Source organism: Mizuhopecten yessoensis, unplaced genomic scaffold, assembly GCF_002113885.1.
Source record: "Mizuhopecten yessoensis strain PY_sf001 unplaced genomic scaffold, ASM211388v2 scaffold1539, whole genome shotgun sequence".
NCBI classification, from domain to species: Eukaryota; Metazoa; Mollusca; class Bivalvia; order Pectinida; family Pectinidae; genus Mizuhopecten; species Mizuhopecten yessoensis.
Window position 1 is genome coordinate 129,707 of NW_018404097.1, and position 26,608 is coordinate 156,314.

General features: G+C 40.0%; 3 protein-coding genes across 6 annotated transcripts in view; 2 read left to right on the plus strand and 1 right to left on the minus strand.

Moving 5' to 3' along the window:
• The window catches only part of LOC110464344 (sodium- and chloride-dependent transporter XTRP3-like), a 45,739-nt gene extending 42,981 nt beyond the window's left edge, over positions 1-2,758 (plus strand). The window contains exon 13 of the mRNA XM_021519527.1: positions 38-2,758. Coding sequence (XP_021375202.1) covers positions 38-229 — 192 coding nt within the window. The 3' untranslated portion in view covers positions 230-2,758. The remainder of the gene's footprint in view (positions 1-37) is intronic.
• Positions 2,759-4,705: 1,947 nt separating this feature from the next.
• On the minus strand, positions 4,706-19,925 carry LOC110464380 (failed axon connections homolog). Its single transcript, XM_021519576.1, has 6 exons — positions 19,790-19,925; positions 10,721-10,856; positions 9,501-9,697; positions 9,125-9,330; positions 8,313-8,429; positions 4,706-5,794 (listed from the first exon to the last, which is right to left on the minus strand). Exons 1-6 carry the CDS (start codon positions 19,861-19,863, stop codon positions 5,664-5,666), a joined length of 861 nt encoding a protein of 286 aa, XP_021375251.1. The 5' UTR covers positions 19,864-19,925; the 3' UTR covers positions 4,706-5,663.
• A 226-nt stretch (positions 19,926-20,151) lies between these two features.
• Positions 20,152-26,608, plus strand: part of LOC110464354 (actin-binding LIM protein 1-like) — a 91,107-nt gene continuing 84,650 nt past the window's right edge. For 2 of the 4 annotated variants that reach the window (XM_021519539.1, XM_021519547.1), the window contains exon 1: positions 20,152-20,317. In XM_021519539.1, the coding sequence (XP_021375214.1) occupies positions 20,314-20,317 (4 nt within the window). In that variant the 5' untranslated portion in view covers positions 20,152-20,313. The remainder of the gene's footprint in view (positions 20,318-26,608) is intronic. The other 2 variants (XM_021519555.1, XM_021519564.1) reach the window with 1 other exon arrangement.

Sequence of the window (26,608 nt, forward strand, 5' to 3'; positions counted from 1 at the left end):
AATATAATCGAAACAGGACTTCTATTCTCACCAACAGCGCTGTCTCCAGGCCATAAAGACGGACAGCTTGCGGACAACAGACAGTACAAATGATTACGACATATCCGAAACAACTAACACTGGTCTACATCCCTCAAAACCAGCCAGTCATACCAACACGCTCGAAAAAACGGAAACGGAAGTCGTAATGAAAGCTCCTGACAACAACACGGATGTCGCAAAGATTTAAAACATCTCGCAGACAAGGATGCGTTCTTAAAAGTATAAAGATGTTTTGTTGAACTTTAGTTTTGTACCGAGTGTTTTACCCTGCGTGTAAATAGTATGACTTTTTGATGTTATAAAAAGGAGCGAATTAGGGATAGAACTCTACTCTCAAAGGCGCCTATCACGTGACCGGGACTCAGTGTGTGTGTTAGGAGTGGGAATGGGACGGGGGACGGGTGTGAAAATAGTGGGGTGTAAAAATTGTGTATCGTGCTGACATGTTTTCTTAACTGAAACTCTTATCACTAATGTAGACATTTGAGTTCATAATCTTAGCCGCATAACTATCAACAAAACTTGTACAGTGTAGCTGTCCAAAGTCTCGCCGTGTATTATTAAGAATCCGCGGCATTCCTTTAGAGTAAGTATTGATTTAGAAGTTTACGTCTTACTGGGACAACATTCCTACAAGATAAGACATTCCCGTTCTAGTTTACCTGACCCTACATTTAGCCCAATGAGCTTTTCGGATACTTGGCGTCGGCGTCGACTAGGCATCTTGTGGCCTGCGTGTCGACTGGACGTCGGCGGTTCATTGGCGTCGGTACGGCTTTTTAGTGGGCGTCGTTCGTTACTTGGCATTTGCCCAGTGACTGTGATATGTTCACTGTATAGAGTTATTAATGGGAACCAATCGAAAAAAGGGAAAAATAACAGGATTTCTTCCCTATCTTTGATATACTGATTGTTTTTGTAAATAACATATAAGTAGGAGTTCACTAATTTTAGAATAGTGTTTTCTCACCTAATCAAGATTCCCTTTTTAATTATTGTTGCTATTTGTCTGTATATATAATATGCATTGTTGGTGCTGTATGACGACATTCCTTAATGAAGTGCAGTATGTGGCGTTATTACAATGACTAACACGTTACATTCATCTGGCTGAGACGGGTGCGCGAGGTGCTTTATGTCATTCATTCCCATTAAATACTGGATCATCCTAGAGACAAAATGTAGTGCAAGTCGTCGGGATTGTAAACTTATATGCTGAAATATTATTTACAAGTGAACACAGACGAATGAAATTTGGATTTTGTTAGAAATTGTTCATACGGCTGAAAATCAGCATTTGTGTGAACTGCTCAGCACGTTGTTTTGATTTATGCATGTGAATAATGCTTATCTAAGTATACGGTGAAGATATGTACAAACACGTAGAGTGTGTCAACAACACTGCGATCTCTACAGTCATATGTGATGGAGAGAGAAACTGATCTAAGGTAGATAACTCTCACTTCAACAATTTTTATGTTCTGACATTTGTGACTTTCCCTTACATGCCATATCAATGTCTAAGGATTATCTCACCCTTTTTTGATAAACGTCGCTATAGGTGATGTGACGTGCACGATGACTTTTACCTGTTGACGTTTGACAGTATATCAATGTTACCTGTTAATTATGTATTCTTTTTGTATCGTCATAGTGTCATAGTGTGTAAATCTGTACAATGTTTATGAATGTATATTTCACGAGTTAAATTATTATACCATCCGTGTTTGAAATAAAATTCTGTTTTAACGACTTCTTGAAAAAGTACATGTAAGTTATAACACAAAGATTTGGCTGTATGATGAAAGAACTGAAGTTACCTAACTATTTATTCCACACTTAGACTTAAACATAATGTTTCGGATGTATCTTTAATTTGATCAGATAAAACTTTTTCTCCGCTAGTCATCGCTAATTGTTCACTCCGCTAGTCATCGCTCGTTGTTCACTCCGCTAGTCATCGCTCGTTGTTGAGAACTGCCATTTTTGGCGAGATTCTGATCAGCAAGCGCTGATTGGTCAGATTTTCGGAATTCCCTATTGGTAACACTGAAGCTTTGGTGGTGGTTTGGGAGTCAATTTGAAAACATTTTACTTAAAAAGATCCACAGAATATTATAATGTTTTGGGCTCTATGTCCTTCTTCAATCTCGCCGAAGGAAAGTTGTCTTGACAATTTTACCGACGTGAGACTGAAGGAGGGCAGGATCTCAAAACAAACAAAATGTATAAATAATATTCTATGGAAATCCTTGAAAGATATTGTTTTCCTTCGGAGTCTTTTCAAAGTTTCATTTAACGCCAAATGAATAGTTCCTTAAATATGTGTCGTCAGCTAGCGGGGCCCTGTTATCGTCGCTGGTGTAAGGTTGGACGTAACGTTCACGTCGAGCGTCTGTTTTATAAACAATCTTGATTTGAACAATCAATGTACGTACAACCAACAGTTTATAGCTGTTTTCAATGTTCACAACAATAAGTATAGTGAGAGTTTGTGGCCAAACTAAAGAACATGAAACTAGATAGGAGTTACATGTAAGTTCGAAACAGAAATGTGAATGTTTCCGTTCATCTCATGGAAAGGAATCTCCCCGTTGGATGTATAAAAGTCAGGCAATCATAATAGCAGGATTGGTAGAGGAAGGTATAACAGATCAAAATCTACCAGATAAAACAACATCTATTGTATTCACGGTTTTTTTTTTAGCTCACCTGGTCCGAATCACCGTGGTGAGCTTATGCCATACCGCAGCGTTCGTCGTCCGTCGTCCGTCTATCCAATTTTTCCTTTAAAATGTAATTAGTCCTGAACGGCTATGTAGATTTTGACTAAATTTGGTCTGGAGCATCCTTATGCCAAGGAGACTCAATTTTGTTTAAACGGTGGGTGTGCCCCCCCCCCCCCTGGGGCAGAGGGGCGGGGCCAAACAAAGGAAATAGAAGTAAAACCTATAAAATCATACCGTAGGGATTAAGGGATTTTATTCTAACTTAGTCTGGAGCATCCTTGGGCCAAGGGAACACAATTTTGTATAAACGGTGGGTGTAGCCCCCTTGGGGGCAGTGGGGCTGGGCCGAATAGGGAAGTAGAGGTAAAACCTTTAAAGTCCTTCTTCTACCATAGGGATTAAGGAATTTTATCCTAAATTAGTCTGGAGCATCCCTGGGCCAAGGGGACACATTTTTGTATAAATGGTGGGTGTGGCCCCCCTGGGGGCAGCGGGGCGGGGCCAAACAATGGAAATAGAAGTAAAACCTTCAAAATCCTTCTTCTACCGTAGGGATTAAGGGAGTTCATTCTAATTTAGTCTCGAGCATCTTTTGGCCAAGGGGACTCAATTTTGTATAAATGGTGGGTGTGGTCCCCCTGGGGGCAGAGGGGCGGGGCAAAATAGGGGAAATAGAACTAAACCCTTTAAAATCCTTCTCCTATCGTAGGGATTAGTTTTCTATCCTTATTTAGTCTGGAGCATCCTTTGGCCAAGGGGACTCAATTTTGTATAAACAGTGGGTGTGACCCCCTTGGGGCAGAGGGGCGGGGCCAAATAATGGAAATAGAGGTAAAACCTTTAAAATCCTTCTTCTACAGTAGGGATTAAAGGATTTATCCTTATTTAGTCTGGAGCATACTTGGGCAAAAGGGACTCAATTTTGTATAAACGGTGGGTGTGGCCCCCATGGGGGCAGAGGGGCGGGGCCGAATAGGGGAAATAGAGGTGAAACCTTTAAAATCCTTCTTCTACCAAAGAGATTAAAGTATTTTATCCTAAATTAGTCTGGAGCATCCTTGCATCTTGGTCTTGGTGTGGCCACCCTGAAGGCAGAGGGTAGGGCCCAATAGGGGAAACGAATGAGAGGATTTTGTCCAAATTTGGTATGAAATATCCTTGGGTGAAGGGGAACCAATTTTGTATAAACGGTGTGTCTGACCCCACTGGGGGCAGAGAGGCAGGGCCAAATAAGGGATATAGAGGAATAGCTTTAATTTAGCAAATTCTTGAAAATTCTTCTTCTGTAGAAATAACAGAATTTTGTCCATATTTGGTCTAAAAAATCATTGGGTAAAGGCGACCTGATTTTGTACCAAAGGTGGGTCTGACCCCCCTTGGGGCAGCGGGGCGGGGCCCAATAGGGGAAACACAGCAAATTCTTCAAAATCCAACTTTTCCTGTAGGAATGACAGGATTTTTTCCAATTACATAAATATAACCCCTGACTAACCATGTAATACATGTACACTACCAGCAACATCTAGCTATTCCAACTTCAATTTTACTAACATTTCCAGGTGAGCGATACAGGCCCTCTGGGTCTCTTGTTGTTATACCACGTATAGAGACTTACGTTTAAACTACAAAAATAAACAGAAACATTTGAAAAAATAAAAGATATAGTTCTTTGCGAATGTTTTGACATGTGTTTTTTGATAGAACAGCGGTTATTGTTAGATGTATGACGTCATCAGCTGGTTATCAAGTAGATGGTATGGACTTTTACTCTTCTGTCTCCAGGAAATGTGACAACACAATACCAGTCATAAACGTAGTCTCTGGTCAAATCTCCTATCCGTGAAAACACAATTGAGCGTATGTTTTTTTTGTGATAACATACAATGTGTTGGCTTAATCGTTATTCAGCTGACGGAAGAAACATTACTTTTGTGAAAAATAAAAAAAAGTTTTATTAACATCTTGGTCGTTCTGTAAAATATCTTACAAACTAATTCATACAGTTAATGACAACTACAATTTAACATCACTATAGTGCATGTCTCGTCAGTATATAATATCTTTGGTCGTTCCTTAAAACAGCTTACACAATAATACATAGTTAAAAATCCTACAATTTACTATAGATAGTGTCGCACCCCAGTGCCTCCTTATTACAAAGTCGTTCACACATGATCGAACACTCGCATACCGTAACCATTTCTATCCTTCCGTCAAATCAGACTTCTACACTATCCTCGAAATCCCAGGGGTTACGCCCACTTACGTTGTGGAGAGAACGTTAGGGAGCATAACTTATGGAATTCCAAGGATGTTTCCACATAAAGTATTCCTAATTGTGATTTGCAAGTTTCAGCAACTGAAAATGACGCTACCTTCACGGAATTTGTAATACAAGTCCGGGACGGGGTGTCCTCCGTATGATCGGTCAGGTCCATCACCACTAAGACTGGACAGGACTGCCCTTGGTATGGCCGGGTCAGGTCCGACCTCCGTATGGCCGGGACAGATGACCTACACAAAGCGCTATACATGTTTACAAGTAACTAAATTATATAAACATCTAACATAGTAATACTGATAGAACATCACTTCACCTCCACAACAGAAACATGCAACTTCAGAACATCTTTTAAAAGATGCAATGTCGCTTTGTCATGGAAATACGGGCGAAATCAGGCAGCCTTCATAACTCCTCCTTTCAGCAGCTAGAACCCGCGGTTATTGTTGATCAATCTGCTGACCAGTCCTCCCAACCAACTTCGTCACGTTGTCCAGAAATGCGTAACAGCACGTGAAGAAAATCGGCCACATGATGTAGAGAGGGTCTGGTTCTGGAAGCCAATTATGCATACAAAGTGTGTTCCACTGGACAGCTATGTGCCGCTTCCGCTAGTTATCAAACCTATAGATCTTGCCACTGTCATTGGCGTAACCTTTTCCGGTCAGTATACACTTGTCCCAGTCCGGCCAATATCGGGCCTTCATCCTGTTGCAGTAGTCTACTAGGTTGGTAAGCTCCCCTGTAAAATAGCAAAAATAACAACTTAAGTAAATCTGGATAGGTCAGTACCGAACCAAACGTCACTAGGGTCAAACTGTGACGCTTGCTAGTATGCATCCTCTGTACTCCAGGGGTACTGCTCCCGTTCAGGAGACAAGAAGACTAGTCTGATCCTTTGACGTACATCAAAAATTATCGCGGTCGCGTGACGGTAAAATTGACCGGTTTTGAAGTCGGGTGTCGCTCCTTTATAATCTCCAAAGGACGGACATCAGCGTAGCGATTGGTCTTTTTTTTTACCTGAGACTAATAGAATATCTAGCAGCGAGCCTTCATTTTTGCTATGACAAAAAAAACAACAATGATTCTGAAAATAAACCAGGTTAAGATTCACATAGAGACCATTTAAAAAATTACAAAGGAAAATAAAGCCATGTGTTCCGGAGGGATTAACGTCCTATGGTTTGTCGACAACACCCATAATGTAAATGTAGGTGAAACCCGTGTAATGTCAGGTCCTCAATAGGAGAACCGAGGTAGTAATAACAACCTTTAATGCACACTAATGGGTGTCACTCTCCAATCTCCTTTTCATTTGCTTGCTGCGTCTTAGTCTTTATGTAGAATGTTGGTAATTAGTAAAGCATGCTGTCTTCTGTATATACCGTCAGTGTGCTGTTTGTTACGTATTCCGTGAGTTTATATATATGAAGAGGACCAGACCCAAACAGGTTCCTTGAGGCATTCAATATGTCACGGGTATTTTATGCCTCTTGTGTGTGAATGATGGTTGCCCGTAAAAACACAGTGAGAGTGTCAGTAATGTTGCTATGATTTTCACGATTGTGTTTATGCTTTGTTGAGTTTTCACATATTGAACCTATGTTCGTACGAGTTGGTGACCAAGTTTGGGAAGAAATGAAAACCAAAGGCAGACAGCCAAGTGTGAGGACGAAACGAAACCGGATGTTCACAAGTATACACAAATGGCGGGAAAAGAGCCATTGGTACAGTAGTGATAACGCTGTGAGATATGCCGAGCTATATATGATTGTGAGTCATTGTAATAGTCAGCTATAATTACTTTGGGTCGAAGAATTTGTGCTGGAAATAAAAGTCTGTTGGAAAATCTGAAGCTCTAAATAATAAACGTGGTTAGCGTGTCAATTGTTGATACTGTGTTAACTAAAAACCGACATCAGCAGCATCTATTTGGGACACTGGCACAAGGACCGAGGGGAATAAGGGTTTGTTTGATTTTGTTTAACGTCCTATTAACAGCTAAGGTCATTTAAGGACGGCCTCCCCTGTGTGCAAAATGCATGCGTGTAGTGTATGTGGGTGTATTTTGGGAGGCTGCGATATGTTCGTGTTTGTCTGCTTGTGATAGCGCGGAACTGATGCCGACTTTATAGTGCTACCTCACTGAAACATACTGCCGAAGACACCCAGCAGGACGCCCCACCCGGTCACATTATACTGACAACGGGTGAACCAGTCGTCCCACTCCGAATTTGCTGAGCGTTAAGCAGGAGTAGAAACTACCATTTTTAAAGACTTTGGTATGTCTCGGCCAGGGGACAGAACCCAAAGCCTTCCTCACAGGGGCGAACGCTCAACAAATGGCCAAAAGTGAGGCATTGTCAAGGGAGACATTAGGAAGAAGAAAGTTATTTAGAAAGGAGAGAAGAGATAAGGTCCCAAATTTAGTCGCCTCTTACGATCATGCAATTGGGGGCAGCAGGTACAATTCTGACGCCCTACCTGCAGTTTGTATTTAGAGACCTTTTTAGTATGTAGGGAATGCTATCAAACGTTTTGGAGGTTTATACATGTACTTACCTACTGATGGTACATAATCACGTTACGTCGGGTGTTGATCCTAACCTCTAACACATGTTATAGTACTGGTCATTGAAACGTCGCACCTCAACAATTAAATGATTGTGCTACATGAACCTTTCTATAATATGTTGGCTCAATTGTGCCATTTCGTTGTTTCGTCTTTTCGACACTAAATGTAGTTTGTTTGAATATCGTTCGTTCGTTATTTCATCTTTTCGCCCAGAAAGGCGAAAATATATATATAAAAAAATGTTTTTGTTGTTTTGTCTTTTTGGGCGAAGAAAAAGGAAACTTCAAAGACTCGAAATATCTGGGCCCGTATTCATGAAACCGTTCTCATGCTCAAGCAGGGATTTTGTGCTCAAACCTAATTTCTTGTTCTGTTTATAAATAAATAAAACAAAATATACTTTGTCAATTATTCGGAAAACATTTGAATGTTTACATTTGACTAAATGATCATTTGGCATTATTTAAGCCAGTAACAAGAAAACTGGTTTCAGCACAGAATCCATGCTTGAGCATGAGAACGGTTTTATGATACAGGCCAGGCGCTGATCTTTTCTGGCACCATCGGTGAAAAGACGAAAATATGAAATGGCACAAACTAGTCACCATATATACTGGGTACAATCAAGTAAGTAGGTACATTGTATATAACATGTCAAAGATATACACTTGTAAGACGGTACCTTTGATGAGTCGCTCGTGCCGTGACGTAGGCATGTGTTCAATCATCATACACAGCATCCCAAATACTGCACAGTCGGCCTCGCACGGCTCGTCACCAAACAAGAACGCCTTGTCATCTACAACAGAATACAAAGTGATACCCACGAGCGGCATACTACTATCCTAGTATGTCTACGTCTACCCAGATAGTACTGCTAACTAGTCCATAAACCGTTTAACAAACAGTTGGACGGTAAGACGTTCGCAACTGAGCACTTCAACCCTATATAAAAGATAAGCATAATCAAAATGCGCAGAAATCAAGATTTCTGTCGCCACTGAGTATAACTGGTCCTATGTTTTGTTGGTTTGTTTATTCTCTGGTTGAGTTATATGTCTAAGTGTTACAGTGGCGAACAGTTAACTCATTCATCCCTGAAATTTCATAATGAAGTAATCCAACCTTTGAATTGGAAGAGTTCAAATGTGTCTTCAGGGGTGAATGAGTAAATGGTCAGTCAAACGGTAGATCAGTGGACCAGTTTTCGCCAGTCTCGGGTTCGAATCCTAGCGGAGACACTTGGACCTGAAAATTAATACCTGTAGAGATGACCATTTGACCAACCAATAATTGGCTATGATTCCTCAAATTTACCATGTGACGGCACGTGTACCGAAATAGGAGTACGTCATATGCATTGGGTCAGAGACCAGCAAGAGCCAAGACTTACCTTAGTCTCGTTCAAACAGACTCTTATTGCCTGCGCAAGCTAAGCCGAACATAGATAATTACAAGTGAGCACGCGTCTGGTTGAACGAGACTAAGACTTACCTATGAAGTGTGACAGTGCCCTCATGTCCCCTACTGCTATGGACCAGATCTCGTCCGGGGTGTGGCGTCCGATACCGTGTCCCCACATCTCTTTCCGAAGGGCGCGGCGGAGGAACGAAAGGAGGAGCCACAACTTTATGCCCCTGTACGGGATAACCGATTTGACTGCCGTGGTGTCGGCTCCGAACATCTCCGAACACATGGTCCTGGTGACCGGAAACAAGGGAGGCGTAGAAGATTTACCACATAGACAAATATGGAGATTAATTTGAATTATTTACAATATACGTGTGTTTTGACAAAATAATTATCCTTGATGTTTTACTGGGACCGAGATATTAGAGAACTAGGATTTATTTATTTTGAATTCATTTACCAGTACAGATTTTCCTCTGTGAGTTTCTGGAAAGCTCTGGCCACGCCCACCTGCTCGGGGGTGAGGTGTCTGTTGACATCCTTGCCCGTCTCCTTCTTCAGATGTTCGATACAGAACTGTGAGTCAGCTATTGCCACGCCATTATACTCCATCCACGGTGTTTTCTGTTTCTTTGAGAACTTTGATGAGTGGTCGTTCTAGGCGAAGGGAGATAACTCTTATTAACATTAAATTCTGAGATTATCCAACCTCAAGTTTTTCCTAAAGCATATGTAAAGAGTGCCCACGAAATGCGCATGATATTTCATTGATATGGTTCGCGACAAATATTATATAAAACAAGAGGCCCAAGGGCCTTAGCGGTCACCTGAGTTCTATTATAGGTACTTGTAGCTCAATTTCATTGTTGAGATGTACAAAATGTGGAAAACAACATGTAAACAAAGTGAAATACAATACTTGTCATGTCGCCAAAGGATAAGAACTTTAAAAACTATTCAAATTAATTATTTTGCTATTGAGAATAACCCTCTCCCCAAGGGAGAGCAGATGACCTGGGGGATAATGAAATTTACAATTTTAGTAAGGACCTTTCTATCCAAGAACAGTAAAACATCTGAGTCTGATGAAGAAGATTTTTTTTTAACTATAATCCCCATTTGGGCCCCACCCCTCCAGCCCCTATGGTTGGGGCAGGAATCCCAATTTGACAATTTGATACAATCTTCCTCCAAGGATGATTTTCACCAAGTAATAATAATTTACTATTGAAAATGAACAAAATATCCCCAAAAGTGTTATTTCCTTATATAAACTATAGTGAACTTTACCCCCTCCCGAAGGGAGAACGGATGGCTCGGGGGTGCTAAAATTTACAATTTAAATAAAGCCCCTGGGATCTTTCCATCTATGCCAAGAAATTGACTGTATTACAACTGAGTCTGGAGAAGAAGATTTTTGAAATATTGGTTAATTTTCCCTTTGTGGCCCCGCCCTGGCCCCTTGGGTTGGGGTAGGTATATCAATATTATAATTTTGTAGCCTTATCTACCAAGGATGATTCTGACCAAGTTTGAAAAGGTTCTATCCAATGGTTCTTGAGAAGAAGTCGAAAATGTAAAAAAAAATACGCACAACCAACGACGCGCGACGACGGACGGAAAGCGATCAGAATAGGTCACTTCAGCAAAACTCAGGTGACCTAAAATAAACAGTCTCACCATATATGGTATCTTTGCCATGCGCAGGAAGGTTTCTAGTTTAAGCGGGAAAGGTGAGATGCTAGGGGCACGTGGTCCTCTTCCCACTTGGTACAGCACGACTACGTCGCGTGGCACATTCCTCTTAGAAGAGAGTCTGCAGGAAAGAACGAAAATTTCATAGATCAATTTTACCAAACCCAACAGTCAAATTACTATATCCGTGTATATTTGAGATTAAATCTCCACGTGTAGTTCTTTGTCACACACATATCAACATTGTTTAGACTGGCTACCAGACCCTAAGTGGTTTTTAACTATCCGATCTTTCCTATTTTGAAATTTAAGGTCTGTAATCAGACTTCAAAGTGATTTAATTGTTTTGTTTTTATAATTCAAAATTCTAGAGACGGGGCCAGTCTAAATCTTGTTAACAGGAGTCATATAACCGGTCATTGTTGTTACTTCCTGGGGTCAAATGATAGTAATTTGCCTCAAACCAAATTTGGAACATTTGTAGTGAATTCTCTTAAACTCTACACGACGTTTAAATCTCACAAAATCTACATGACTGGAATATCAGCGGCGAAACATGTGCCTGGTAGGTCGCAAAATCAACACATAGGTTCACGGGTGTTTAGTTCATATATTGGTGGCCGTAGTCATGAGTTCAAAGACCGGAAATTTGGCCTCTCGTGTTTCTGTCATTTCTTCAATCAATAAAACTATATTATACACTAGTGTGTGTTGATCTGAGGGTTCAGGTATGAAACACATGTCGTAATTATACTGTGTCTAATATTTCATATTATAAGATATATACATCATCAGATTGACGTTGAAATATATTTGAAGTAATCCTGATAATTTCACATGTATGTATTTTCTTTAAATTCCCCTAATATTATATAAGGACATGTTTATCCTCATAAGCTTGCTTCGTTTTCAGTATTTTATACGGCCTAGATCTTCACCTATAAATACAGAACTCGTATAAATATATGTATTTTTTTATACATTATGTCCAAATATGGCAGGTGCAGGATATATATGAGAAGCCACACCGTCATGACCATGACGTGGAGTAATTTGGTCTTCCGAATGATCAATCAGATTAAAGACAATATCTGTTGGACTTGGAGACGTGAAGATCTTAGACAGTGCTACTCAAAACTGCGAAACGTTATGACACATCGAATCGGCGACATATACATACATTCATCAGTAAATTCTCACGTGACATTGACATCCAATGATCCAATATTGATAAAAAGTTTGTATCCTGTTAGAGATGTAAATATATTTACCTTTTCATCTCCACATAAATATTTACTGTTGACATTTTTCACAAACCTATTTTTTCGTAAAAAATAATTATGACCTAAGTATTGTTAAACATTAATAATTATGTTAACAAGTAATATTACGTTGGATAATTTTCTTGTTGTGTAGAGAATTCCATCGAATGGAACGAAAAACAAATTCATGAAATTTCATTCAGAAAAAAACGTAACCGTGCACAGAATCCATTGGGGGAAAATGTCGTACTGTGAAATTCCTATGACATCACTGTACGTACTTCGACCAATTTCCTCTCTTGGTAAATATTAATAGTGTCTGAATTTAAGCAACTATCTAATGAAGACCTCAGCTGAATAATGCTAGATTTTTTTTTTATTATTTTTTTACATTAACGAAAGATGGACAGGTTGTCTGCAACAACTGTAGTGCTATCCCGTGTGTATGCTACTGTGTTCACGGGACCTATCACACGGAACAGTACACTGTGCGCCAGACTGCAGGGGAGGGCAGGATAGAGGGTCAGTCAGCTGTACCAAGACTCGTCTGCGGTCAGCTCGAGGGTATCCATCTAGTCAACAGAGGTCACTCGACACCATTCGGCAATTGACCATTTGTCAAGGTCAGAAGAACCAGGGAATTGTCATATGTCCGATACTATCACGGTTCAGTAACTACCGTAGTTTTCCCTTAAACTTCGAGCATAGAATTAGTTGGTTCACATTATGAATTGCAATCTCATCGGATAATTTTGATACAACAGTTACAGCATGCAGTGCATGCTTTTTTAATCTACTATATTTATAACTGTCACTGTAGGAATACCATTAACCACGTGCTGTATTTTGCAATTTATATAGGGCGCTATATAAATGTTGTAAATTGTTATTATAAATTTAATGACTATTTCCCTGATGGTGCTTTAAAGGTCTGTCGTAATTAAATAAACCGCACACCATTCTAAGTCCTTTTTAAAAATATGACGTGCACTTTAAGAGCGTTTGTGATGTGCCTCCTTACAAAGGTATAAAGTACAAACCAGAGACGTATATGTAACGTGGCTTTATATGTCTCTGTACAAACCTAGGTTTATTTTAGTGAGAATATCTGACAGTACTGTTCAGTGAGAGTCTGAAATCAAGAAGTATACATTTTAAGACTCACTTCTACTGAATTATTACGTTATATCGGTAAGAAATTAATTTAAAGAAAAGCATGGAACCGAAACTCAAAACATCTCTTATTAACCTATTCGAGGCCCTAACACTTGGATATTAGATTATCACTTTAACAACACATCCAGAATTAAACATCAACTTTCGTAAGGCCCTGACAATACTACCAAAGATAAGAATAGGGATGTATTTCCTTTTATATAGGTACTTTCTAATCAGTATCTCCATATTATCGAGAAAAATCTAATAACGCACTCCGTAGCTATGACAACAGCCTAAGCGATGACACAAACAGGTTATATTAGGATTCAGATTAATTTCGTTCTTGCAAAACCCAACTGGTTTGGTTAATTGGATCTAGCGTCCTATTAACAGATAGGGTATGTGCCTCCATGTAAGTATAATGTATCCTTGCGACAGCGCGGATCTGATGCCAACTTTAGAGTACTACCTCACTGAAAATGCCGCAGGCACCCAGAACAGTACTCCCTCCGGTCATCACGTTGCTACCCTAATTGCTGAACATTTAGCAGAGAATAACAAGTACCATTAGTAAGGACTTTAGCATGTCCCAACTTGGGGATAGAACCCCTTTCACATGGGTGAACGTTCTACAATACAGCAAAGGGAGGTGCCACGAAGCATGAAGATCAAGAATAGAAATTCAAGCGAAGATAAAATAAGGAAATGTCGCAACTGGATGGTTAAACACGTAATTGTCATCAATGAACCATTATAATATTATACTTATCGTGTGCCACAGTGAAACATAGATAAAGTACTGATCTGTCTGGTTCCACTCAACCGGAGTGGTTGCTTCTATCCAGCAAAGCTCTGAGGTTCACCATAATACTCAAACTACATAATGTACAGATCCGTTCATCTCTACCAATATTTTCCTATCTTCAAACTTCAATTGGCGATATATGGTTACAAGTTCTAAACAACAAGCTGTTACCACAGGTGCAGAAATCGACACGAAAAGAAAACATTAACCAAAACTTATCTGCAAAAACTTCAGTTGACGAAAATATGGTAAAACTGAAATTAATGAGGAGTTTCACCTATTTCAATAATTCGGTACTTGACGTCGATAGAATGTCCTCCACAATCACGAGCAACATACATTCTTCAATCAACGAGCAACATACAGACGTCAACCAAGGAACAACATACAGACGTCAATAAACGAACAACATACAGACGTCAATCAACGAACAACATATAGACGTCAATCAACGAACACCACACAGACGTCAATCAACGAACAACATACAGACGTCAACAAAGGAACAACATACAGACGTCAACAAAGGAACAACATACAGACGTCAATCAACGAACAACATACAGACGTCAATAAACGAGAAACACACAGACGTCAATCAACGAACAACATACAGACGTCAACAAAGGAACAACATACAGACGTCAATCAACGAACAACATACAGCCGTCAATAAACGAACAACACAGACGTCAATCCACGAACAACATACAGACGTCAATCAACGAACACCATACAGCCGTCAATCAACGAACAAATACACACGTCAATCAACGAACAACATAAAGACGTCAATCAACGAACAACATACAGACGTCAATCAACGAACAAATACACACGTCAATCAACGAACAACATACAGACGTCAATAAACGAACAATATACAGACGTCAATCAACGAACAACATACAGACGTCAATAAACGAACAACATACAGACGTCAACCAACAAACAACATACAGACGCCAATCAACGAACAACATACAGAGGTCAACAAAGGAACAACATACAGACGTCAACAAACGAACAACATACAGACGTCAATCAACGAACAACATACAGACGTCAACCAACAAACAACATACAGACGTCAATCAACGAACACCATACAGACGTCAATCAACGAACAACATACAGACGTCAATAAAAGAACAACACAGACGTCAATCAACGAACAACATACAGACGTCAATCAACTAACAACATACAGACGTCAATCAACGAGCAACATACAGACGTCAATCAACGAACAACATACAGACGTCAATCAACGAGCAACATACAGACGTCAATAAACGAGAAACATACAGACGTCAATCAACGAACAACATACAGACGTCAATCAACGAGAAACACACAGACGTCAATCAACGAACAACATACAAACGTCGATCAACGAACAACATACAGACGTCAATAAACGAACAACATACAGACGTCAATAACCGAAAAACACACAGACGTCAATCAACGAACAACATACAGACGTCAATCAACGAGAAACATACAGACGTCAATCAACGAACAACATACAGACGTCGATCAACGAACAACATACAGACGTCAATAAACGAACAACATACAGACGTCAATCAACGAGAAACATACAGACGTCAATCAACGAACAACATACAGACGTCGATCAACGAACAACATACAGACGTCAATAAACGAACAACATAAATGCGTCAATCAACGAGCAATATACAGACGTCAATCAACGAACAACATACAAACGTCAATCAACGAGCAATATACATACATCAATCAACGAGTAACATAAAGACGTCAATCAACGAACAACATACAGACGTCAATAAACGAACAACACACATACGTCAATCAACGAGTATCAATCAACGAGCAACATACAGACGTCAATCAACGAGAAACATACAGACGTCAATCAACGAACAACATATAGACGTCAATCAACGAACAACATACAGACGTCAATAACCGAGAAACACACAGACGTCAATAAACGAGCAACATACAGACGTCAATCAACGAACACCATACAGACGTCAATAAACGAACAACATACAGACGTCAATAACCGAGAAACACACAGACGTCAATAAAGGAGCAAATACACACGCCAATCAACGAACAACATAAAGAAGATAACTACAATATGAACAGACAACAAGTTGATGAATTAGTTTTTCCTTACCTCCACTGCAAGTTAATGTGATTAAAATTACAAGAGGCCTCACGGGCCAAATCGCAAGCTGAGTTGTAATTTAGTTATATTTCATTAGAACGTGAAGAGGGAAAATTATGTAAACAAAGTAAGATAGCAAATGCAATGTGAATATGACAATTTTGGAATTGCCGACGAAATTATGTTGAGGCGTGGCTAACACACATGTAATAAAGTAAACAGACGAAGCAGATATAAAAGCCCCTTCTCCACCATCACACCGCCGTGATATAAACACCAAGCCTGAAATGGCGCCAAACGATAAGGAAAAAGGTAAGCTTCAGTTTTCTGAACTTTTTTAAAATACGAATGAGCAAGTTAACTTGTAAATGGCTTCTACATCTTCCGGTAAAGTCCTTGTTGTTGAAGTCATCGGGATGTATAATTTGTAACGTTAAATGTTGATTTGTCGTTTTCCATTCGTAGTTTTCCTCTTCCTGTTAGTAAAGTAATCATCAGAGTAGAATTTAACGGATATCACCATTATCTTACCCAATAATTACTGCATTTAATTTTTATTTTATAAATACGGAATTATAATATCACCCCATAGCCTCACGGTCGATACAGGTAGCCACGAATGTAATGGGAGTCGTCACATGAACAACTTTGGTAGCCTTACATAACCTTCATCTCAGCAAGTCCAGCCCAACATCTCAGTAGTACAATGTATTTACTGACAAATATTGCTCGACAACGGCCAAAAGAAGCGATCGCACTAGATCACAGGCGATTTTGTCGCGGGTTGTCTAACATAATTAACAAGACGTAGAGGTCATACAGCTTAATTAAGGCTTTTCCTGTAAGTTTATGTTGTGATCACTCAAGCCGAGCACGTGTAAATTGACATAGATATCCTTGGCCATCTGTTTGATTAACACGTACCAAACTAGGCTTACCAACTAACCAAGGGTAAGGTTATGAGATGGTAATTCCATTTTACATGACCGTTTCGTTTAAACGGTTAAACCGGTCGGACCACAGTTGTTCGTTTATTAAAAAAGGTCGGACCTAGTAATCTGATGCTGCTTTTAGGCAAGCCTTGACAAAGCCTTGACAAAGCCTTGCATTGCCAGGATTGATACCCGAAATTACATCTATAAACGGACAAGCCGGTTTTCCGCATACACGAAAAGGCCCCAGGTACAATGGTTACTGGGTTAAATGGTAGCAATGGTCAGTGTTAATTTGATGTAATGATTTCCTAAAACATTTTTCGAAAAGAATCCTCACACAAGAGCTTTCTGCGTTGGGAAACCTTGGGGAAACCGATTTCAATGAGCTGCCACTTTGACGTCTATCTGTTCTCACTTATCTATACCCTTTGTTTCGGCGATTTCTTACAGGTCACGTGTGTCATGCTGCCGTGTCCAGACATTTCTGTGATATAACCAGTCAGTGGCCCCATCTTCTACGACGGCATATTTCTTCATCGACTTACAAGTTACGTACGTCGACATAGTCGAAATAATCTGAGAAGACATCAGCACAATCAATGTCATATCATTGATACGGAAATCGATACCATTTCTCTCTCAGTCCACGTGGAGTTGGCTGATATACGGTAAACTGTAGCCAATGATGGACCTAGAACCTTTAATCTTTATATTAACCGCTACCACCGTACCGCGTCATTGTACAGAAACAGGCGCACATTGCGTTGTAGTGGTCAGACGACATTATTTTAAGCGTTCCCCAGTGGAAATATTTTTACACTTTTCTTGTTTGATGGATGCCTGGACAATATATTTCAGATATCTCTCACAAATCTGTAGAATGCAAACAAGTTGCTATGGAGACTAAGTTGCCGAACGGAAATCAGTTCATACCACAGAATTTAGGTAAACTTTGACGCTGACACCATAGACAACTTGTATATGAAAATTTAAAGTCGATACACTTTTTGTGTGGCTATTCTTATTGTTAGTCCGTTGAGATGAATTTCAGTATATAAATGATTTAGTGTCTTTGTACAAATCTCTCCGTATCGCTTTTATTCTTCCATATGTACCTGAGTGCGTTCTCCAGCTGCTAGACATGACTTAGTAACTCGTACCACTAAACATAGCGATGGACCATCATCCTATTGCCATTCCAGAATCTTACCACCCATCCCCATCGCTCACCGACACTTGTAGTTGTCATTTCCATACGCTGATGCCAAACTTCCAGCTGTGGACCTACGGACGTTGCCGATCTTATAAGAACAGGACGACTAGACATACACTAGTTACAATTTGTCCTGCATGTGTAATTGCACTGCAGTGGACGAGTAGACATACTTGTCCTAATTTACAACTAATTCTGTCTATTTGAGCGCGGGCACTACAGTAATGGAGGGAGGGAGATGGTGGGAGCAGACTGAACTTTCAATAACCCCCACAATGTAAACGTTGACAGCCCGGACTAACACAAACAGCACTACCGTATCTAACATGGTGGACACTTGATATCTGTAAATTAATATCCAGACTAGGGACTGCTAAGTAGTATCTTCATAATATGAAATGTTGAAGTTGAAAACTAATGCTTATGACGTAATTTTGTATGTGTCTGAAAGGTCGCCATGACAGCTAATTTGAGATGAAAATGTCATCCTCGATATACAGGGGTAACGTTCACTTTCGCTCTGTACACGAAAGTGAGCGTAACCCCTGGATATCAAGGATGATAAAATGCATACCAAAATCACGGACTTAGATAGCAAATCTAATCTAATTCCGTGCCAAAATGAAATAAATACTTTATATCCCATTAAAATGTATACTATAGTATATACATTTAGGATATATTATCGCAGATACATTCGTTATAATAAAAAAAATGCCTAAATCTAACAGAATGTGAAAGTTAAAACTGCAGGCCTACCAGACCTGATAGGGTTGGGTGACGGCTCGTCGTACTCGTAACGACTGGAGGACGATCAGTTGGTGAAAGGGTGATTATTCGGTCATTTACGGTAACTATCACGTTGGCATAGCCATACCAGACACTTTATAGCGCAAACTAACGAAAAAATAATTACCATGGGTTTCGTATTTCTAATAAAGGATAAAAGAAGATCAAATTTTGAGAATATCACTTAAATGTAAGCTGTTTTTCCTAAAGTTTCCCGAAGATCTCCGTGAGAGTTGATGCAAAAATTGAAACTGTGTTTTAGATCACATTATATATGTATATATATATATATATATATATGTAGCATTCAATATGCGTCACCTAGCATGCAAAACAAAGAAATGTTAAAAAACACCATTTATGGATTAGTTAGCGTTTGATGGAACAGCTGTATTGTATAAAGATCTCATAGATTTGTTGGGAATCTAAGAAAATTGTGGCTTTTCATAATATTATGTATAATTTCTCAATCTGATTAAAATCATATGTTACATGGCTTATCTATATTTAATGGTAATTTTACATACTTTACTTTGTTACATGATCTCTATAAATCCTACAGTAAAGCAAAAACACATCTTTATATTGAAAAACCTTACACATTATTAATAACTTTGATCAGATTCAACAGAAAAAAATGTCAACAAACAGCCCTGTTCATGTTCTAATTAGAGCTCTTTCCGAAAGAAACTTAAGTAAGAGTATGACTACGATGATTGGCTTACCTGCACTTGACCAGATATCCAATGATTACCAGTAAAACAATGCCAATTGCTCCACTACACAGTAGGAAAAACATCCTGCTCTTCGTCCGTGTAAGGTAACAGGTGTGTAACGACACCGCGATCTAACAGGGAAAGGGGCGGGGATACATTGATTGATTGACACTTGACTGCCGTGTCTCTCTGGTAGTCGCTCTGTAGAAAACATTTACGTGATTTAATGATAATATTTAAGTATGGAACGGTTTCTCATATAGGGAACGAACATACATGTATCACCAATCGGTCCATTACACCTACGGGGTGCCAGAACCCGGTATTATCATCGCCGTAATCAACAACCTGTTCCCCCTCCAAGGTGCGCGGAAGTGGACTGGCCCAGTACCGTATTGACATAGGAGCACTTCCTCACAGAGATGCGAGTATAGTTTGTAGTGTCGATGGTGTAAGCATGCCTCGTGGATAAATTCTTGTGGGACATGTGATTTTACCGACTCAGTCTTGGACATTACAGGAAAAGCTGCAAGATGGGTGAGTGAAGTAACAGGTTCTATTAGAAGTATCGGTAAATAACGCCGGTCGCATGCTCGCATCCCGTGCTGGTATTGGGTTGTGTATTGAAGAACATCGCCGTAAAAACCCTCATTACATAGTGTCTGTTTTAATTGTAACACTTTATTACCTCCAGGTATACGCCACATATTTATTTACCTTAACAGATAATTGTTTATTATCATGTAAAGACAATACATACATGTTAATTAGGGGATTCAAGATGGCGGAACGAGTTGCGAGTTTGGAATATTTGCGGATGCTGGGAGCTTGCTGATGTTGCAGTCGGCAACATGAAAAGGATCAGTACGGAGGGAAATTATTTGGTATCTCTCGGACTGGTCTGTGTACGGCCAGGATAGATATATATTTACACAACAAGCCGTGTTACCGAAATAGCACATCCCCTAATACAGATGTAATAGAACACTTTATACTGAGTATACACAAACAGGTCTGTGATATTTCTGTATTTCATGGCTTTTAGCATTCGTGATAAATATGTACATATTGTAGTAATAAAACCTGTGTTGTAAGAATGAGTCAGAGTTACCCTAATACCACCTGGCCGGGGTTCATGGGGTTGAGTTCATTTGTCAATGAACCAGCATATTGATCAGATCTGGCGTTAGGATAACAGTAGATGGTAATGTGTATCGTGCTCATAAAATACTAATATATCCCACCTCAACTAGGACAGTCGGTAACGTGTATTATCTTATGTAAATAAATCAATTCAGATAGTGCAAAAACCACTCTCTAATAGAATTGCTGTATTTAGGCACAATGACTTCGGTAAAAAATACTGAGTAGCTAGCTATTTTAAGAGATGACAATGAGAGGATTGTGTTAGTGAGACTTTATATCTAGGTCGTGATTACAGATGTCATGTTTACTTGTTACACTGATAGGATGGGTGATTATCAGTGAAGTTATTTACCAACAATAAAGAATTTTGTTAATGTTATCACTATATTTTTAAAGAGATTTCTGTAGTACTTAGAGAGGTCATGGGGTTGTCTTGTAGAGAGGTCATGGGGTTGTCTTGTATTACGGAACCAGTACTCATAGAGCTTATACCAGTACTTGTAAGTTGTAAGCTCGCAAGATACCAGTACTTGTAAGTTCGTAAGCTTGTAAGATACCAGTACTTGTAAGTTGTAAGCTCGTAAGATACCAGTACTTGTAAGTTGTAAGCTCGTAAGATACCAGTACTTTTAAGTTGTCAGCTCGTAATATACCAGTACTTCTAAGCTCATAAGATACCAGTACTTGTAAGTTTGTAAGCTTGTAAGATATCAGTACTTGTAAGCTCGTAAGATACCAGTTCTGGTAAGCTCGTAAGATACCAGTACTTGTAAGCTCGTAATATACCAGTACTTCTAAGCTCATAAGGTACCAGTACTTCTAAGCTCATAAGGCACCAGTACTCCCAATCTTGTATGATACCAGTACTTGTAAGCTTATACGGTACAAGCTTGTGAGGTACTAGTGCTTGTACGGTACAAGTACTTGTAAGCTTGTGAGGTACTCGTAAGCTTGTGAGGTACTAGTGCTTGTATGGTACAAGTACTCGTAAGCTTGTGAGGTACTAGTGCTTGTACGGTACAAGTACTCGTAAGCTTGTGAGGTACTAGTGCTTGTACGGTACAAGTACTCCTAAGCTTGTGGGGTACTAGTGCTTGTACGGTACAAGTACTCGTAAGCTTGTGAGGTACTAGTGCTTGTACGGTACAAGTACTCGTAAGCTTGTGAGGTACTAGTGCTTGTACGGTACAAGTACTTGTTAGCTTTGAATTTATATCTTGGGCAAGTATGTGTTGAATTGAATTAGACCTCCAGTAAATCAAGGCAAGAATACAAAATTGTCTTATGTTTATTTTACATGACACATGTAATGCTCCTTTAAATGGAGCATGTTAGCTAATTTGTTGTGGACATCTGGACAAAGTTACAAGACACTGGTAGTGGTCACATTAACATGTAGGTCCTGGACTAAGTTACAAGACACTGGTAGTGCTCACATTAACATTTAGGTCCTGGACTAAGTTACAAGACACTGGTAGTGGTCACGTTAACATGTAGGTCCTGGACTAAGTTACAAGACACTGGTAGTGGTCACATTAACATGTAGGTCCGAGGGTTGGGCTCCCTGCTGGACTGGTTGTTCTGCAGCAGGATGAGGTGTAACAGGATACTAAGCTGTGATATTGTAACCACAGAACTATGTGGGGGTACACACCCCTCTTGTCTCCCAGTGAGACCAGCATCATCCCATCACTACAACTTTATAATTAGAACATATCTTAAAGTCCAACTATTACTTGGTCGATCCCCCGTCTGTAGTTTATGTGATCAAATAAAAAGTTCCAGTAGGAACATAGGGTTGGACTTAAAAAAATCTAGTGTGAAGATAAGAGTATGACTGAGTAACAGGCTGTCTATCGCTGGTTCTACCTCCTTTACATGGTACATAGTATGTAACTCCTACACACTTGTACTAAGAGCTGGGAGCCAACCTTTCAACATTTAGTACTCAAAGCTGTTAGCCAATACTTACACATTTAAAATTTTAGAGTTAGTAGCTGACCCTAGCTCCTTCACTTAGTACATGAGATGGAAAGTGCAGAAAGCCGACCCTCTTTCACTTAAGTACTAAGCGCAGGAAGCCGACCCTTTCTCACTTAGTACTGGAAGTTGGGAGCCTACCCTCTCTCACTTAGTACTGAGAGCTGGAAGCCAACCCTCTCTCACTTAGTACTGGTAGTTGGGAGCCTACCATCTCTCACTTAGTACTGGAAGTTGGGAGACGACCATCTCTCACTTAGTACTGGGAGTTGGGAGCCTACCATCTCTCACTTCGTACTGGAAGTTGGGAGCCTGCCCTCTCTCACTTAGTACTGAGAGCTGGAAGCCACCCCTCTCTCACTTAGTACTGGGAGTTGGGAGCCTACCCTCTCTCCCTTAGTACTGGAAGTTAGGAGCCTACCCTCTCTCACTTAGTACTGGAAGTTGGGAGACTACCCTCTCTCACTTAGTACTGGAAGTTGGGAGCCTACCATCTCTCACTTAGTACTGGAAGTTTGGAGCCTACCCTCTCTCACTTAGTACTGGAAGTTAGGAGCCTACCCTCTCTCACTTAGTTAATGGAAGTTGGGAGCCTACCCTCTCTCACTTAGTAAATGGAAGTTGGGAGCCTACCCTCTCTCACTTAGTACTGGAAGTTGGGAGCCTACCCTCTCTCACTTTGTACTGGAAGTTGGGAGCCTACCCTCTCAAACTGAATTAGTACTGAGAACTGGGAGAGGACCTTCCCTAACTTGGTACCTTCCCACACTTACATGTAGTACTAAGAGAGGACCCTCCCACACTAATATGTAGTACTGAGGGCTGAGAGAGGACCCTCCCACACACTAACATGTAGTACTGAGAACTGGGAAAGGACCCTCCCTAACTTGGTACCTAGAGCTGGGGCTGACCCTCCAACACTTACATGTAGTACTGAGGGCTGAGAGAGGACCCTCCCACACTTACATGTAGTACTGAGAGAGGACCCTCCCACACTTACATGTAGTACTGATAGAGGACCCTCCCACACACTTACATGTAGTACTGAGAGAGGACCCTCCCACACACTTACATGTAGTACTGAGAGAGAACCCTCCCACACACTAACATGTAGTACTGAGAGAGGACCCTCCCACACACTTACATGCAGTACTGAGAGAGGACCCTCCCACACTTACATGTAGTACTGAGAGAGGACCCTCCCACACACTTACAATGTACTGAGGGCTGAGAGAGGACCCTCCCACACTTACATGTAGTACTGAGAGAGGACCCTCCCCCACACTTACAATGTATTGAGGGCTGAGAGAGGACCCTCCCACACTTACATGTAGTACTGAGAGAGGACCCTCACACACTTACATGTAGTACTGAGAGAGGACCCTCCCACACACTTACATGTAGTACTGAGAGAGGACCCTCTCACACTTACATGTAGTACTGAGAGAGGACCCTCCCACACTTACATGTAGTACTGAGGGCTGAGAGAGGACCCTCCCACACTTACATGTACAATGTACTGAGGGCTGAGAGAGGACCCTCCCATACTTACATACATGTACAATGTACTGAGGACTGAGATAGGACCCTTCCACACTCAGAGCTGACTTCGGATCCGATAGCTTCTATAGCGACTTAATACATGTAGATTAACATCAGTATATATACTCTTTGTCACCTGTTCACAGATACACAAGAAATAGATCTAGACTTTATCTTACTGTGGATAGATGTTTCATAACATACATGTAATATAATCTAGGTCATCGTTCCATTGGCAGTTAATGCATTGATGAAGCATATATATTAAGAGTAGGCAGTATTCTGACAAATCTTGGCTTTCAGATCATGAAATGATGTCAGTGTTTTTTTTATTAGTAGAGCTATCCGTGTGAATCATCCGATCCACCCACAGTAACATAATGACATTGGGAATCATGATGGCTGATCATTTATCATGTCTACTGATTTAACCTGATGCTATACTTCACATTTATTCCCCTATAAAGCTACAATAATTTTATTATAAAGTATGGTATACGTAGATTTAGAGTGATACCTCCAACAAAGAAGAGTTCTAATTTGTTTGGCATTTTTCTGACTTGGAGTAACTTGCCCATTTACTATATTGAAGGGGCTGGTCGGGGAAAAAAAACACAAAATAAATGGGTCTAAATGCGTTCTCTGGCCTTCCAAAAGTTATACCACGGCAATATGATGGTCGAGTTCTGCTTGCAATGTCCAGTTTTGACCACTGAAATCTCAGGGAAGCCCCGCGTACTTTTTGTGCAGATCTATTTATATATGTCACATGGTTGTTTCGAAAGTGAGGCAGTGAAGATAACAACAATAGCACGCCAGCATGTGCCATGTCAGACTCAACTAGCGGACAAGACAGCAATACTATACGTAAATAATTGTTTTCAAAGGTCATGTATGATGCAAGTATAGTATTCCTACCTATATATGCATGTTGTTACATATAGCGGTAAAATTACAATCACTGATCTGGGTCAATTGAGAGTTTTAGACTGTCAGGTGACGATTTAGGATTTCCTTAATATAATTATAATTTTTGCACTAAGGGAGTGAATTTCAGCGAAATTTGAATCAGTATATTTCATAGGAAGGTATTTTAAACATGTTTATGCCATTTTTTCCCCGACCAGCCCCTTGAATATAGCAATTTTTTTTTAGTAATTAATAAAAATAAATTTATCATCACTCTGTACGGAAATCATCTGAGCTTTGCTAGGAGGATTTGATTCCAGTGGTCCCGACCTCTTGCTTATACGATTAACCTTAAACTCTGTAAACTCATTAGCATAGTGTTACTGTCAAATAGTAGAGTTTGTATAAATGCAAATCTCCACATGCTTCCAGCCTGTTTATTGATACAGCTGAAATATAAATCAGGGTTTTGTGTTTGTAAATACCACATTGTTTGTGGGTTTTAACTTATAAATAGGAAAGTCAACATACACAGATTATTACATCACACAGATTATCTCAGCAGATTACCCCCTCTCCAGCTGTTTACCTATTGTTGTTGTGTGGCAGATCAGCACTGGAGAAAGTCCACTGGCTCTTGTGTTGTCTGTAAAGCTCCACACCTTACCTAACTGTACACACGCATAGGTAGTATATACACACATGTTGCTGTAACAGAAAAAGCTACAAAAACGACATAGCTTTGTGGAATTTCATTGATTTTAATACTTTTTGCTTGCCAAAAATGCAAATTGGGACTTTGTAATGGCTGATCTACAGCTAGATCCCCATAAAAAATGTTTCCAATGCCGTATATATTTGTTTGATGCTGGGTTGAATGTAGATCAATTCTCCATACCTATATACCAGCATTTTTAGATATATACATGTATGATAATTAATATCTGTCCAGTTTAATATGATGGGAATTGTCTAAACTAAGGCCGTCTACAGTGTTGTATATTGACTGTTAATGTGTAGTGGGACTGGACTACATGATTACAGGTGTCCGATCAAATACTGGTAGCTTAGTTATTAGATCTAAAGCGACCATCAACACTTTGGAGGTTCTGGGTTTGAATCCCAGTTTATTATGTTGTATTCTTTTGTCCTGTTACGCTGGCACCTGTGATCAATCTGTAAGCATGGCGAGGGGATGAAGTCGCACCATGGTGCTGTAAATTGTGTTGTCTTGGAGGGGTGGGGGGGTGG

Excerpts from the sequence above, each read along its gene's own strand:
- LOC110464380 (XM_021519576.1), bottom strand. The coding sequence starts at position 19,863 with ATGTTTTTCCTACTGTGTAGTGGAGCAATTGGCATTGTTTTACTGGTA. Across the intron at positions 10,857-19,789 it reads GGATATCTGGTCAAGTGCAG|ACTCTCTTCTAAGAGGAATG; the intron begins GTAAGCCAATCA and ends TCTTTCCTGCAG. Across the intron at positions 5,795-8,312 it reads GCACGAGCGACTCATCAAAG|GGGAGCTTACCAACCTAGTA; the intron begins GTACCGTCTTAC and ends GCTATTTTACAG.